Source organism: Asterias rubens, chromosome 22 (assembly GCF_902459465.1).
Source record: "Asterias rubens chromosome 22, eAstRub1.3, whole genome shotgun sequence".
NCBI classification, from domain to species: Eukaryota; Metazoa; Echinodermata; class Asteroidea; order Forcipulatida; family Asteriidae; genus Asterias; species Asterias rubens.
In genome coordinates this window covers 110,547-127,161 of record NC_047083.1, presented here as the reverse complement: position 1 = coordinate 127,161, position 16,615 = coordinate 110,547, and the positions used below count along the sequence as shown (strand labels likewise).

General features: G+C 37.4%; 1 protein-coding gene across 9 annotated transcripts in view; it reads right to left on the bottom strand.

The window, feature by feature from the left end:
- LOC117305192 overlaps positions 1 to 16,615 on the bottom strand; it is a 47,615-nt gene that overhangs the window by 1,899 nt on the left and 29,101 nt on the right. For 4 of the 9 annotated variants that reach the window (XM_033790000.1, XM_033790001.1, XM_033790006.1 and 1 more), the window contains 10 exons: positions 16,488 to 16,586; positions 16,215 to 16,333; positions 15,555 to 15,686; positions 13,638 to 13,868; positions 8,403 to 8,570; positions 7,825 to 7,926; positions 6,414 to 6,553; positions 5,683 to 5,724; positions 1,734 to 1,760; positions 96 to 244 (listed from right to left, as the gene is read on the bottom strand). In XM_033790000.1, coding sequence (XP_033645891.1) covers positions 96 to 244; positions 1,734 to 1,760; positions 5,683 to 5,724; positions 6,414 to 6,553; positions 7,825 to 7,926; positions 8,403 to 8,570; positions 13,638 to 13,868; positions 15,555 to 15,686; positions 16,215 to 16,333; positions 16,488 to 16,586 — 1,209 coding nt within the window. Of the gene's footprint in view, positions 1 to 95; positions 245 to 1,733; positions 1,761 to 5,682; positions 5,725 to 6,413; positions 6,554 to 7,449; positions 7,453 to 7,824; positions 7,927 to 8,402; positions 8,571 to 13,637; positions 13,869 to 15,554; positions 15,687 to 16,214; positions 16,334 to 16,487; positions 16,587 to 16,615 lie in introns of all 9 variants that reach the window. The other 5 variants (XM_033790004.1, XM_033790002.1, XM_033790005.1 and 2 more) reach the window with 5 other exon arrangements.

The following is a 16,615-nucleotide window of genomic DNA, read 5'->3' as shown; positions in this document are numbered from 1 at the left end:
TATTGAGAACTTGCACAGAATCAATAAAACACCAACAATATCCCACAGACACAGAACAGTAAAAATATATTACTTGGACCTTTAACCCAACTGACCTGCCATGACCTTGCTTTGTTCTTTGACCTCTTGTGCTAAAGCTCGTCTCATTGCCAGGACCTCTTTTCTTGCTTGTCTTTCTTCTTCAAGTTTGGACCTAAGTTCAGTTGACTCATGATGTCCTTGGGACTGATCCCAGTCAGACAAGCTGAAGATAATGAGAAAGTTGAAAATTGGATTTTATCTTCAAATTGTTGCACTTGTAATCAAAGCATTCGTTGAGGGAAGGGGTTTTCTTTGTGTATTTCTTCTTTGTAACCTCTTACTGCAGAAATAACAGACAAGATCCTCCGATCCAGGCTTCTACATTGTGTGTGTCCTCTAACCTACAAACAAAAACAAACAAACTAAAAACCTCCTTGTCACATTTGACTGTAATTGTGATTCTAATCCAATCTTCCTGTCAAGTATCCGATGGTCTTCCTCCCCCCCCAAAAAAAAAACATGTTTTTGATATCAGTCATTCCTTACTCGTTCTTCCTTTTTTTAATGTCTACATATACAAACAAACAACAAACCTTGTTGTCACTTGTGTTCCTTTTGTAACAATATTTCTGACCAATCTCAAGAACTCAAAATTGTCTTAGCTTCCAAACTCTATCTACAACTTGATCTAGCCACACATGATATACTATAACAGATCCCTGTATTGCCAATGAGCGTATGTATGCAACAGAGATCAATCGGAATGTATAGGCTGCAATTTTGCAGCCATTGCAGCTTATCTTGGTTCTTACTGGATGTCCAAACTACCAATTTGCAGCTGCAGTACTAAATGTAATCTATACAGTTGAGGCATACCACAGTATAGCGATGAAATGACTGGGTATAAAATCTTCTCTTTCATTTGCTAAAAGAAAAGGATGAATAACACAAATCCTTATCACTTAAGTCTGAAATTACAGTGACTGTGAGGTTTCTAGAACAGTTATAAATGAATTAGCCCACCACAAACCAAAATGACCAAGGGGGTAAAAACACTGATCTATATGATACAAACTGGATACTGCATCTATGAAGCCAATAAGGTGCCATGTTTATACTCCTGTTTTTTACACTCACTAGTTTGCTTAAAGCCCATGAGGTACTTCCTGCTAATGCGATACAAATTGTGACGCCGCAAATTCCCCCCAAAACAATACAGAAGACGAAAGGTGTGCTCAACTTCTGCGGAGACATTTGCAGCAAACACAGCCTTGCGACGTCAAAATTCACTTTGCATTCACATGAAGTATGAACTTTGCTTTAGTCAATGTCTTTGAGAGGAGTAATACGATGGAAACCTTTGGGGTTCATCTTTTGATGATCAATGCTATATCCAGCTTTTGTATAATTAAGACCAGGGTCCAATTTCATAGAGCCGCTTAACAGCCAATTATGTGCTTACTGCGCAAGGTTCTATTTTAAAGCGCTGCTAAGCGTAGCGTAAAGAAAGGTATTACAGTGCTAAGGCGTATTGGCGTAACAACACAAATCAATGGTGAACGCACAAGATGGCCGCCTTAGTTTAAAGCTAACCTGTGAAATACGCTTATGCTTAGCAAATTTTTCTGCTATAGTAAGCAGGAGAATGTTTATCACTAAGCAGTGCTATGAAATTGGACCCAGTGGGAAAGAGAGTGTCAGTAGAAACTTACATTTCACTTGGACGCCAATCTTGTAAACTACTCCGACGAATCGGGAGTTGGTAGAAGTGAGAAGGATAAAAGAGCAAGAGAGAAAGAGGAAACACAGCAATCATGATCAGCTTCAAACACACCGTGAGGTCAGTTATTGATCCAGGGTGGTAAGGTGGGGGGTTTGGGTGGCCACTTGTCTGGGGTGCATGAGTGGGCGAGGGGAGGTCAGTTCTTGATCCAGGGTGGTATGGTAGGGGGGACATTAGGGGCTCGTTTGGGTGGGGGGGGGGGCTCATTTAGGGGTGCATGAGTGGGCAAGGGGAGGAGATGTTTTTGATCCAGGATGGCAAGGTGGGGGACATTAGGGGCTAAGGGGGAGGGGTAGGGGCTCATTTGGGGGTGGCATGTAATGAATTGCAACAAAAAAGGTCTCGCTTAAAGTGGTTAAGGAAATAACTTTGGGTACAGAGGAAAAGGATGTAATGAGTTTGGAGTGATGGGTGTAACTTGAAGAAACGGAGAAGGGTTACTTGACGTCTAAAGGAGGAGTAAGGAATGACACGGAGGGAGTGAAGAGCACAATGAATATCAATGGAATACAGCAGCAAAGTGTAACATACTGTAGGAAGAACTGAGGCAAGAGAAAAGGAGGTGTGGAAGGAAGGGTTCATGGGGGAGGAGTCATTTAGGAGAGTCAGGATGGGTAACAATGTTGGGTAGAATTTGGGGACAAGGGTAGGGTCACAGTTTGGGTACTATGGTATGAGTTTGGTAGTAAGGTATGTATTTGGGTACTAGGGTATGGGTTTGGGTACTAGGGTATGGGTAAGAGTGTTCTAGGGAAGGGTAAGGGTTTGGGTACTAGGGTAGGGTAAGAGTGTTCTAGGGAAGGGTAAGGGTTTGGGTACTAGGGTAGGGTAAGAGTGTTCTAGGGAAGGGTAAGGGTTTGGGTACTAGGGTATGGGTTTGGTAGTAAGGTATGTATTTGGGTACTAGGGTAGGGTAAGAGTGTTCTAGGGAAGGGTAAGGGTTTGGGTACTAGGGTAGGGTAAGAGTGTTCTAGGGAAGGGTAAGGGTTTGGGTACTAGGGTATGGGTTTGGTAGTAAGGTATGTATTTGGGTACTAGGGTAGGGTAAGAGTGTTCTAGGGAAGGGTAAGGGTTTGGGTACTAGGGTAGGGTAAGAGTGTTCTAGGGAAGGGTAAGGGTTTGGGTACTAGGGTATGGGTTTGGTAGTAAGGTATGTATTTGGGTACTAGGGTAGGGTAAGAGTGTTCTAGGGAAGGGTAAGGGTTTGGGTACTAGGGTAGGGTAAGAGTGTTCTAGGGAAGGGTAAGGGTTTGGGTACTAGGGTATGGGTTTGGTAGTAAGGTATGTATTTGGGTACTAGGGTAGGGTAAGAGTGTTCTAGGGAAGGGTAAGGGTTTGGGTACTAGGGTATGGGTTTGGTAGTAAGGTATGTATTTGGGTACTAGGGTAGGGTAAGAGTGTTCTAGGGAAGGGTAAGGGTTTGGGTACTAGGGTATGGGTTTGGGTACTAGAGTATGGGTTTGGTAGTAAGGCATGTATTTGGGTACTAGGGTAGGGTAAGAGTGTTCTAGGGAAGGGTAAGGGTTTGGGTACTAGGGTATGGGTTTGGGTACTAGGGTAAGGGTTTGGGTACTAGGGTAAGGGTTTGGGTACTAGGGTATGGGTTTGGGTACTAGAGTACATGTAGGGTAAGACTTTGAGTGGTAGGGTACATGTAGGGTACGAGTTTGGGTTCTAGGGCATGTATTTGGGTACTAGGGTAGGGTATGAGTTTGGGTACTAGGGTATAAGTTTGGGTATTAGGGTGAGAGATTGGGTACTAGGGCAATTTTATTAGTTATCATGACATTGTATAATTGCTGTATGAATTTGGTCATTGTGTTGTTTGATCAAGTGCCACCACCTACATATCAGCCTGGATCCATCACTGCATTACGAGAAATGTCTTGTGAAATGTAACATTCTGCAACGTAGTATGAACACTTGCTGGACTAAACCAATGTCGGATCAAGTACGTCATGTGCATCAGTGAATTGATTCAATTCGTTAATAGTACATGTAACTTTGCTTGGTGTTACTCCATTGTGTGTTAATTTAACGTTAGTGCAACACCATCAACCAATCAGCATATCCTGCTGTCTTCACTCTAAAGACAAATGTACTTGTGGTTTTTTTTTAATTCCTCTCGCAGCATGGGGTAAATGATAACTCAGAAGTTTACTTACCTCCCCCACCCCCCTTCCTGACCCTGCCCCTTGTGCCCTTCTCATGACCCACACTTTGATCTTATTCCCTCATGACAAAACAAAATCTCTATTAATGAAAACCAACAGGTTCCTGCATTCTAGCGATAATGAATTGATTTCAACTCAGCGATGATATTTGTTTCTAAAGATAAATGCATCTTACATTGCAATACAAATCAAACAGTGACAGGTTCTGGAATGCTTTTATTAGCTTCCCACAATGCAACATGAATTTGAATGATTGGAATTGTGGGAGATCGCAACCGATTGACTTGTATGAACACCAAGCATGAGGCTAGCTTAGCATGAAACTTAATATTTAGTTTAGGATATGGATTCTAATTTGCTATGAACTACAGAACATCTACATGTATGCAAATGTCTTGCTGAACTCAGTCACACTGCTTTGGTTCTTTCAAGAATGTAAAGAAACATTTCAGAGAATCCTGAAACCAGGAACAACCCTGAGCAAACCCATGACTGGTTTAGGTTTCCTAAAATACTGGTTGAAGTAAATCTTCTATTTGAACAGGAACTTTCAAACAGGTGAAATAGGTTCTCAATAACAGGTGCACAACAAACAAACAAACCAACAGTGCAGAAACCAAACAACAATAAACAAACCCACCTTCACTCTTATATCAAAGGCCCATCACATCCAAACCAAACCAAACCAAACAACAAACAAAACCAAACAAAACAATAAAATCACAGGGGTTTCAAGTGTGCAGGAAACAAAGGAAAACAACTTTTTAAATCCCTAAAATAATATTTGTCCTTGATCTTGTCCCAGAGACAGGCTTACTAAATAAATTGATCAGATATACACTAAATATCATTTTTAGAAGGAATCCCCAACCCCCCCCCAAAAAAAAAATAAATCTCAAAACAAAACAAAAAAGAAACAAATCAGACTATTGCAAAAAGAAGGTGAACCAAAGAAAATACTAATTCCACTTCTCTTAAAGCAAATCTGCAAGCAAAAATAATTAAAGAACAGCTTTTCATTCATAGGAAGCGACAGATTGCGTATAGCGATAGACGAAGGCCACTGAACAGAAATTCTTCCCACTTAGCATTTTCCACTTTTCTCAGCACGAAGGAAATAAACAGTGTGAGGGCGCTGTACCATGCATGGATGAACTCTGACATCGCTTTATGACCTTTGACACAGCAGTACAAACAGTGCAGGGCACATGCATTTTGTAAGGGCAGGGTTCATACACATGTCTTTCCTCCAGAATAAAAACAAATAAAATAAAATTATAGATTCCTAATCCAATGTTCATGTATTCAGCAAAATTACTCCCTTTGCTTACTCCCTCGCCCCGGCCCCCTTTTATGAATCTTAAAAGTCACTGCTCCATCCACAACAGCTGAAGCATTTTAATAGAATCACGACAAAAAATTTCATATTTTTCTGTCATGCATTGAAATAAAACCAACACCTTGTACAATCTATTCCAAAATTTCCTGGTTTTCCATGTTATGGAAAAATTTACATCTTGTGGTTAAACTCCAATATTTTCCTGTTTTTCCATGATATAAACACATCTATTGGTTACAATTCCCACATTTTCCTGGCTTTCCCAAGCTGTGTGTGTATGAACCCTGAGTGGACATCATGCTTCCTATGAGAGATGATTGGGAGCCGTTCAAGCAAGGAACAATCAGCAGATTCCTAGTACCCACCTCTGATTGCCGCTATCATTGGGTGCTTCAGTATCGGACAGTCTTTGGGGATGGGTTTAAAGAGGTCCAAGGTTTTGGTTTTGGTCAAGTTCGGATAGAGTATAAAGATAAAGCATTGATAAAATGCATTAGAACACAGACGACCAAAGAAACGCAAATACATGTACTATGATTGGAAACGGGAGGCAGTTATTTTATCAAACACCCCCACGATCAGACTAGTGGTGGAATCATGAACAATTAACCCCAAGAGAAAGAAGAAAAAGAAATAATAAGCAACAATTCTTTCAAGGCAAAGAATCGTTAACAAAACACACAACAAAACTGAGACTAATGATGGATACAAAATGTTACAAAAATAATCCCACAGAGACAGAGTTACACTCCGATGACGTCATGGACAAAAATAACATTCCCTTTACTGAAATACCTGTCATCCATTTAACTACACATGCCCTAACAATCCCTGAAACACACCTTAAAACATCCAAACATATGCCCTCCATTTCTCCTGAAGACAATTAGAGCATACTGATCCAAACCTTGAGTTGTTAATCACCAGTTCTTTTCAGAACCAACACTACTCAAAAGAGATATTCACATGGTGCTACCGCGAACCTCTTAGTTAAACATACACCCTCACACACATCATCCTAAACTGTCCATAACACTACCCCAATACATTCATCCCAACACAGACCTACAGTTATATAAGAAACCTAAAAACCAACCTGTGAGCTGATAACATCTTAGTAATTCGATCGACTCGTTTCTCTTGTCTTTCTTTCTCTTCAGGTGATAACGTCAATTCTTCTTCATCTTCTTCTGAGATGTAACGCTCTGGGATTAAAATCTTGGCTGGCATACCAAGCTAAAAAAAAATTATAAGTCAGAAGTCATTAGGAAGTTATATCAGGCAGGGTAAATATTCCTTGGAAAAACAGTAGGAATATTTCATTGAGTATAAGGATTTACTGCATAAGGTTAAAAAAAAAAAAAAATCCTTCATCTGATTTTCCCAAGGGAAGCACAAAAATGGAAATCAGGCTAAGGTAAACAACATCATGCAAGGGTTACATAAATGTTTGGCTTCTTCAAAACACAACTTCTTACATTTTTCTTAGTTCTATCAACGGCTTCTTGTAGTGATTAAGGATCAATCAACTTTTTCACATTACAAATGGTTCTGAATATTACCAGCATAAATCAAAATTCCAATAAAAAATGTAAAACCATTTACTGCAAACTAAGTATTTCAAGAGGCAAGAAGCACAACTAAAAGCCAAACTACTTGTTCATGCTTTTGTAGGAAGGGGAATATCATTCTAAAAGAAGAACAACCAGTGAGATGCACAAGTTGGCAGCCAGAACAAGAAAGGTAACACTGGAACAAACCGTTATCACAGAACTGTTTCATCAAACACTGATCAGATAAAACACAACCTTTTAAACAAAGTTATCAAATAATCCCACAGTTAAGTTCAAGAACTCAGGCAGAAACATATTGGGTCATTCAGAAAATTAAGCCCTCTGAAAATTTGTCAATTTTTTTGAAATCATTCATTTCTCAAATCAAGGGGTAAAACAAACAAGAACATTATGTTTCTAGTCCTTGTATCTATGTAATTAAAGAAGACATGGTGCATTTCATGTTGGACAACAAGGCCACAAATCAAAACTTGTTCAAACATGACTCAGCAACAGCTTCAATCAGCTGAAGAAACAACATTCAATTGAAACATTCCTTGAATGAAGAGGTTTTCTTACAATCTAAACGGTCCGTAACATTCATGTAGTAATTAATGTGCAGCATGAGGAGGAAATAACAATTTGGTTAGTTAAATATATGTTTATTAAAACTGAGGTATACTGACTAGAGCAGTGTTTCCTTAAATATCCACTTTGATTTACTACGTTTTAAAACATTTTGAAATGAAAGGAAACACTGTCTAGTATGCTACGGGTAAGATCCAAATCCTGATGTAGCCATCTTGGATTGGTTCCCTTTTTATAGTAATAAGTATCTATGATAATACAAGTACAGAGAGCAGACTAATTTTGGTTTGACATGTGACTGGATGGAAACCAAACCAGTTGGCTAAATCATGATTGAGATCAATGGGAGTAGATTCAGGAATGAACCTGTTGTTGTGAAGGTTCAGACGACGCAAAGAACCACTCTCTGAGTAACTTCCTCTTGGTCTGATAATAAGTCAGAGGTACATTGGCAAGAACCTCGTACGACTGAGGAGAAGAGAGGTGGGTAGAAGAAGAAGAGGAGGAGGGATGATACAAAGATGAGAAAATAAAGATAAGATGAGGATCAGAGGAATGAAAGGTAGTGATGAGAAAGGATCGAGTTTGGGGGTAGAAGGGGAGGGGCGATTGTGAGACATTTGATAGGCAAGGTTTGATGGAGAAGGAACATGAAAGATGAAAGAAGATATGAGAGATGTAAGAATCACAGTTTGTGGTTACCGTAGTAATGACTGATAATTGCAATACCATAGTAATGAGTGATGCATTACCATAGTAACAACTGATGAGTACCATTTTTGATCATACTCTCGATCATCTTTAAACCCATATCATAAAACTTTACAAACTATTTTTTGCATGAACAAGAAAGTCTCTTACAAACATTCCTCACGTTTAGCACCAATTATTCAGTTTATGGCCAGTATCAAAATGAAAGTTTGCAATGATTTATTTGAACTTACCAATCCTCCTCCAGTTGATTCATCCACCTCTACTGATTTGTAATCACCTCGTACTACATCCGATGTTACTGGTTGAGATGGTTCAGTCCGAGCGTAGTCTTCATATTCATTTTCAGTTACTGTCATAGCTGCCTCAAATTCATGTATAGCTATATCATCTTGTACACCCTGCAGAAAATAAATATCAAAGGAATATTTAGGAAAATTCTAGACATCTTTTATAAAATTGATACATTTTGGGTTTGATTCTCTTTCAGGCCAACTAAGGATTGATTCTTTTATTACAACAACACACCATGAGTTGGGTTGATCTTAAATGACACAATGAGACTGAACAAGTTCAAAGCTTATAACTTGAAACCTCACCACTGAGACCAAATTTACAACAACACACCATGAGTTGGGTTGATCTTAAATGACACAATGAGACTGAACAAGTTCAAAGCTTATAACTTGAAACCTCACCACTGAGACCAAATTTACAACAACACACCATGAGTTGGGTTGATCTTAAATGACACAATGAGACTGAACAAGTTCAAAGCTTATAACTTGAAACCTCACCACTGAGACCAAATTTACAACAACACACCATGAGTTGGGTTGATCTTAAATGACACAATGAGACTGAACAAGTTCAAAGCTTATAACTTGAAACCTCACCACTGAGACCAAATTTACAACAACACACCATGAGTTGGGTTGATCTTAAATGACACAATGAGACTGAACAAGTTCAAAGCTTATAACTTGAAACCTCACCACTGAGACCAAATTTACAACAACACACCATGAGTTGGGTTGATCTTAAATGACACAATGAGACTGAACAAGTTCAAAGCTTATAACTTGAAACCTCACCACTGAGACCAAATTTACAACAACACACCATGAGTTGGGTTGATCTTAAATGACACAATGAGACTGAACAAGTTCAAAGCTTATAACTTGAAACCTCACCACTGAGACCAAATTTACAACAACACACCATGAGTTGGGTTGATCTTAAATGACACAATGAGACTGAACAAGTTCAAAGCTTATAACTTGAAACCTCACCACTGAGACCAAATTTACAACAACACACCATGAGTTGGGTTGATCTTAAATGACACAATGAGACTGAACAAGTTCAAAGCTTATAACTTGAAACCTCACCACTGAGACCAAATTTACAACAACACACCATGAGTTGGGTTGATCTTAAATGACACAATGAGACTGAACAAGTTCAAAGCTTATAACTTGAAACCTCACCACTGAGACCAAATTTACAACAACACACCATGAGTTGGGTTGATCTTAAATGACACAATGAGACTGAACAAGTTCAAAGCTTATAACTTGAAACCTCACCACTGAGACCAAATTTACAACAACACACCATGAGTTGGGTTGATCTTAAATGACACAATGAGACTGAACAAGTTCAAAGCTTATAACTTGAAACCTCACCACTGAGACCAAATTTACAACAACACACCATGAGTTGGGTTGATCTTAAATGACACAATGAGACTGAACAAGTTCAAAGCTTATAACTTGAAACCTCACCACTGAGACCAAATTTACAACAACACACCATGAGTTGGGTTGATCCTAAATGACACAATGAGACTGAACAAGTTCAAAGCTTATAACTTGAAACCTCACCACTGAGACCAAATTTACAACAACACACCATGAGTTGGGTTGATCCTAAATGACACAATGAGACTGAACAAGTTCAAAGCTTATAACTTGAAACCTCACCACTGAGACCAAATTTACAACAACACACCATGAGTTGGGTTGATCCTAAATGACACAATGAGACTGAACAAGTTCAAAGCTTATAACTTGAAACCTCACCACTGAGACCAAATTTACAACAACACACCATGAGTTGGGTTGATCTTAAATGACACAATGAGACTGAACAAGTTCAAAGCTTATAACTTGAAACCTCACCACTGAGACCAAATTTACAACAACACACCATGAGTTGGGTTGATCTTAAATGACACAATGAGACTGAACAAGTTCAAAGCTTATAACTTGAAACCTCACCACTGAGACCAAATTTACAACAACACACCATGAGTTGGGTTGATCTTAAATGACACAATGAGACTGAACAAGTTCAAAGCTTATAACTTGAAACCTCACCACTGAGACCAAATTTACAACAACACACCATGAGTTGGGTTGATCTTAAATGACACAATGAGACTGAACAAGTTCAAAGCTTATAACTTGAAACCTCACCACTGAGACCAAATTTACAACAACACACCATGAGTTGGGTTGATCTTAAATGACACAATGAGACTGAACAAGTTCAAAGCTTATAACTTGAAACCTCACCACTGAGACCAAATTTACAACAACACACCATGAGTTGGGTTGATCTTAAATGACACAATGAGACTGAACAAGTTCAAAGCTTATAACTTGAAACCTCACCACTGAGACCAAATTTACAACAACACACCATGAGTTGGGTTGATCTTAAATGACACAATGAGACTGAACAAGTTCAAAGCTTATAACTTGAAACCTCACCACTGAGACCAAATTTACAACAACACACCATGAGTTGGGTTGATCTTAAATGACACAATGAGACTGAACAAGTTCAAAGCTTATAACTTGAAACCTCACCACTGAGACCAAATTTACAACAACACACCATGAGTTGGGTTGATCTTAAATGACACAATGAGACTGAACAAGTTCAAAGCTTATAACTTGAAACCTCACCACTGAGACCAAATTCACAACAACACACCATGAGTTGGGTTGATCTTAAATGACACAATGAGACTGAACAAGTTCAAAGCTTATAACTTGAAACCTCACCACTGAGACCAAATTTACAACAACACACCATGAGTTGGGTTGATCTTAAATGACACAATGAGACTGAACAAGTTCAAAGCTTATAACTTGAAACCTCACCACTGAGACCAAATTTACAAAAACACACCATGAGTTGGGTTGATCTTAAATGACACAATGAGACTGAACAAGTTCAAAGCTTATAACTTGAAACCTCACCACTGAGACCAAATTTACAACAACACACCATGAGTTGGGTTGATCTTAAATGACACAATGAGACTGAACAAGTTCAAAGCTTATAACTTGAAACCTCACCACTGAGACCAAATTGACGCGATGACTTTATTGACTTAACAACTTCACAACTTTCTTGACCTTTTCATCAAACAGTTTCTAAAGTTGTTTTTAAATGAACAATGATTTAAAAAAAAAAAAAAATACAAAACCTAACCAAACAAATCACAGCTTTGTCAAGGCGTTCATTATGGTTCTGATTACTATTGAGTTTCAGATTATTAAGGTTCACTTCTTTATCTAAAAAATAAAATACAATTTCATCTCTTGCGCAAACATCCCTAACAAAATAAATGAACTTATCATTATTTCTATGACATGCTTTTTGTATGTCTGTTATGTATGTTCTCATAGTGTATTTTTATTGCCTACCTGGGTCAAAGGTCACAGCCTAATCTTCCCTTGTATACAGCATCTTCCTCAGACCTCATGAATATTCATATTTTAGCAGAATGCGTTATCCTGATTGGTTAATATAACTACAAAGGCAACCAATTGCATCCAACATTCCCAACTTTGTTTGCGCATAATTTAACAGTGCTTGAACCTAATCTAACCTAAAAAAATGCTTCTTTTTTGAAAACTGCGCTGCAAAAAGACTTCAGATTTTCACTACAGAAAAGTTGTCTTTGAAAGGAAATTTCGATCAAGACTTTGCAGCTGGTAAAAAGGATATTAGAGATGCATGCTTTGAAATCCCCACCATTAGCGCTGCAGCCCAGCTTCAGTTTAAAAACACACACGAGCTTAGATTACTTGCTTTGTTATTGCTCCTACGCACTAAGTAGGAAGTTAAACTGTTTCAAAATCGAAATTAGAAATAGCTTGACAGCAAGAGATAAACATTACAATCTAAAAGAGGAAGATTTGTCTATCACTCAAGATTGATAAATTATCTGCCTTTATCTTCTTCAGTCAATATTTGTTGTTTGGACAATTAACCACGTTGTTAATTTAATCTGTTCCTCTGTGCTTGACATTGATTGTGGTAGAATCATGCGGTGAAGGTCAACCCATATTGATAGTGGCCTAAACTGCTTTGAATCTGATACAGTTGTGCGAGTCAAATGTAATCAAATTACTTGTAAAGTTTTGTTTGTGATTCAAATGGTCATTCTAGACATCCACAATCACATAAGAAAGAATTTTCTTCACAGGAAGTTGATACAAAAAACCTACATGTAACACGCTTTTATAAAGTATTTTTTCTCTTAATAATCTGAGAACTATCAATGCAGTATCTTTCCTACTGGCTAATATTAATAAGAAGAACCCACAGATTTATGACCTTTGGGGAAACCATAAGTTGAAACTTTCAAGAATAACTAGCGGCAAGATTGACTTAATGGAAACCAACAGACTCATGACCTTGGTTATAAGCTAAAAGTAAAATTTAACTAAGAAATGTTGTGTTTGATTCTGATGAACTGATTAATCCAAACCAAGCCAAGACCTATTCCAGACCATAAACAAGTTTCCTTGACTCATGTAAGACTTATCATGGAGCAAAATAATATGACTTGGGACTGCTTTATGTAGTTTTCTTAGAACTTGTATTTTAAGTCAAATGCATTATTTGGTTAATGATGTGTTTCTTCTTGTTACTTTCGATACTTTCAAAAAACAACAACAGAAAAAAACACTTTGGAAGGAACGTATGATACATTTGAATTGATACAAACTTCTAAATGTGTCGACAGGTAAGCTTCAACACACCTGTTTGCTATATTGAACATCTAGATTGATGCTGTGTATTGTAAGGATTTTATGTTTGGGTTTTAGTTTCATGTTAATAGCAAAGATATTTCAAAGTTTAGTATGAAATTAGAATTTTAGAATTATTTTTAAAATTAAAATAATAAATAAATGTTGCTGGTATCTTCCATTCGTTGTTGTTCTTTTACAAAAATAGACTGCCTATAAACATAAACTAATAAATATCACAAGTTTGAAAAAAGTGTTCAGAACCCAAAAGTCCAACAAACATAAGTTTACTTTTCCCCCATAATTGACAAAGTTTATAATGGAAGATACCATTGCAACATAGGGTTGATAGCATTAGTTGTGCATTTGAGAGGGATCAATGGTTAATGAGTTACTAGCATGCAATGTCCGTGCCTTAAATGGTCCAGTTTGTGGGCCTAGTGGGTTCCCACTGAAGGTATGCCTCCTAGCCCGCTGCTGCTGTTGTTGTTTACTGTTAGTGCCACGGTTACCACTGTTAGTCAGGTCAGAGGTCAATCGAGGTCGAACTGGAAGAGTTTGTGGTGACTGGTTAGTGAAGCGGCCAGGCAAGGTCTGGGATCGTGCAGAGCGGATATGGCGAAGGGAAGGGCTCCGTGTTTTGGGCTGAGGATAAAAGGGTATCGAGCAAAGCATGGGAAGGAAAAACAAATAAAAAGGGGGGAAAAAAATAATGTTAATGAAATTAACAGAACTAGATCAAAATAAAAGAACATATAATACCAACATTGAAGCCAAACATTTAAATTCATGTCGATACCCATAATGAATGGAGAGAAATAACAAACTTAAGAATATCACATTTTTATCTTCATCATGCAAAACTAAGAAAGAGAGTAAATAAAATGTCACTATTCAATTGTGCACAGCTTAATTTTGTCAGAATTTGTTTATGGAAAAAGCTCAATGTGCAGACAACAAATCAACAATAAAGCATAAAAGGTAGGTGAGCAAAATAAAAAATTGCAACAGCAAATGATGGTGAATATACAACAAACAACACTCTATAGCTGTGTGTTACAGAACATGAACAATAAATAATAAACTCCAAATGGAAATGAGGTGAATCATGCTGCATGGAAAGGATTCAGGAATAAATAAATGGAATGATATTCAAAGCCACTAAACCCTATCAGCTGGAATCCTGAGATTGTCGACATTTTGAAGCAAAGTTATGAAATCGTCATAGCTAGCAATCTACCTTTCTTCCCGACTAAAAGCGAACAGAGCCAACACCTTATTTGATACTTCATTTCAAATGTTGTTGATAATTTAATTAATTTCAATTGTTGAAAAGGGAAAGCAAGTTTTTTGTTGCACTTTTTGTTTTATTTTGAAAAGTCTGAGCACTCATGAACTACTCTTTTCTTTGTACATCTTTTTTTTGTAAATTCTTTATGTATTTGTTTTGCATCTTAAAGAACATGATTTGTATTTATCCTTACACTGATGTGTATTAAGCATAGTAGTACTGTCATAAGTTCTTTTGACACTACATGTTTGCTGAGAATGAATTGCAATGATACATTGTATAGGCTTGAAGAGAATTTTAGATATTGTATTATAGAGAAATACAACCTGTAAAAACACATAAGCTTCTACTAGAATTGAGTATTAGTTTAAAGCGCAGAATACTGCCACCAAATGTTAAAAGCACATCAAGCCTTCTACCTAGAAAACCACTTGTCAATGCCGTATGTGTAGGATTTGAAACTTTGCATGGTTGAGTACAATTAGGTGAGGTTTGTGGTAACACCATGTGAATGTCTCCTTTGAGGAGTGTTGGTTCTGAAAAGAATCAGTAGTGGATAACTCAACGTTTCGATTCAAATGCTCTGATCGTCTTCAGGTGAAAGAGATTTTCACATGGTGTAACTGCAAACCTTACCTAATGCTGAATGTATTCAATCTGATGCATAGCCTACTGATCACAAATAAACCCTTTGCATAGCTCAAAATCACAAGAGTAAAAAAAAAAAAAAAAAAACTTTATAAAAAAAGTCTTCCTTTGACCTCATTGAGGGCCCTTTTTGGGCTTGTGACAACACAACAAGGGACTTATTGCATCTTCAATTCGAAGATTCAAATTTGTATTTTTTCACAAATTTTTGTAAAGATATAGTTTGAGAAACATTTCTCAAAACACTTAAAATCTTTCTCTTCAATGAACATTTCAGCCCCTGCAAAAATCCGCAATTTTACAGATTTTTTTGACAAGAGGTCTTGTACCTATACTACATCTTGCATTCTATGAATGAGCATCTTTAAGCAACACAGCAACCAGATCAATACCTGTGATCCCTCGCTCACTCTTAAGCTTTTTTTCTTAGGTTTGAGGACGGGTTCTGCCTCGGTGTCCGAGAATGCTCCATGATTGGAATCATTGTTGCTGTTCTTGCGGGGTGACCCTGGCATGAGCCGATCCTATGAAAAGGTGTTTGCTATTGTTTAATCTAAATCTATACTTACAGTTTAAAAAGTTATTGATAACAAAACAAAACCTTGATATGTGTTTCAAAGCCAATAAGGTAAAAGGAGTTAAAAGTTTCCTCATTTAATCTGGACACTGGGACATATCTTGGTGCTTTCTTCAAGTCTGTATACAATTTGTGAAATAATCTGTTGATATTTGTTGTTACTATTAGTCCTCCTTATCATTAAACCAGTTAGATCAAGATCTTTCAACTTAAAAGTTGTGATTAAAAAAAAGGAATATAGTTTAGTTCAAATGTTAAGTTACCCTAATCCACATGCATTTATTCAATTCATCATAGTATTAAATGTAAACTATTAGTTATGAAAATAAGCTTGCCTAGAACTCCTCCCATGTTTATTTATTAACTCTCCGAGAAACTCATTAATATATGTACACCGTGACTGGAGTGTAATTGATTAGTTTTTTTTTTTAACAGCAAGTTTACTTAAATAAATAAAATGCTTGAGTTTACTTACCATTGCAGAGAGTTTTTGGTTATCGTTGTCGGGTGTTAATCCTTTACGATCAGGAACAGATCGACTACGACGCATCGGTGACCCCACTATGACCTCACCACTACGACTGATTGTGTGATCTGAAATAATCATCATTGATTTTATTTGATTTTGATTTAACCAAAACCGGATGATAATCTGCTTTTTGCTGAAAACAGCTGATGATAATGGAAATTTACTTTCATTACAGTTACCTTAAATTCCTAAGAAAATGTTATGAAAATGAGATCTTACATTTGGAGTCTTTTGAGCTTTTGGGTCGCTTCCCGTGACCTCCTACTGTGTTTCTCTTATCAGATCGGTTGCCAAGTGGTTGGGCTGATCCATTACGCACTAGGGAGGAGAATGGATTATTAATAAAT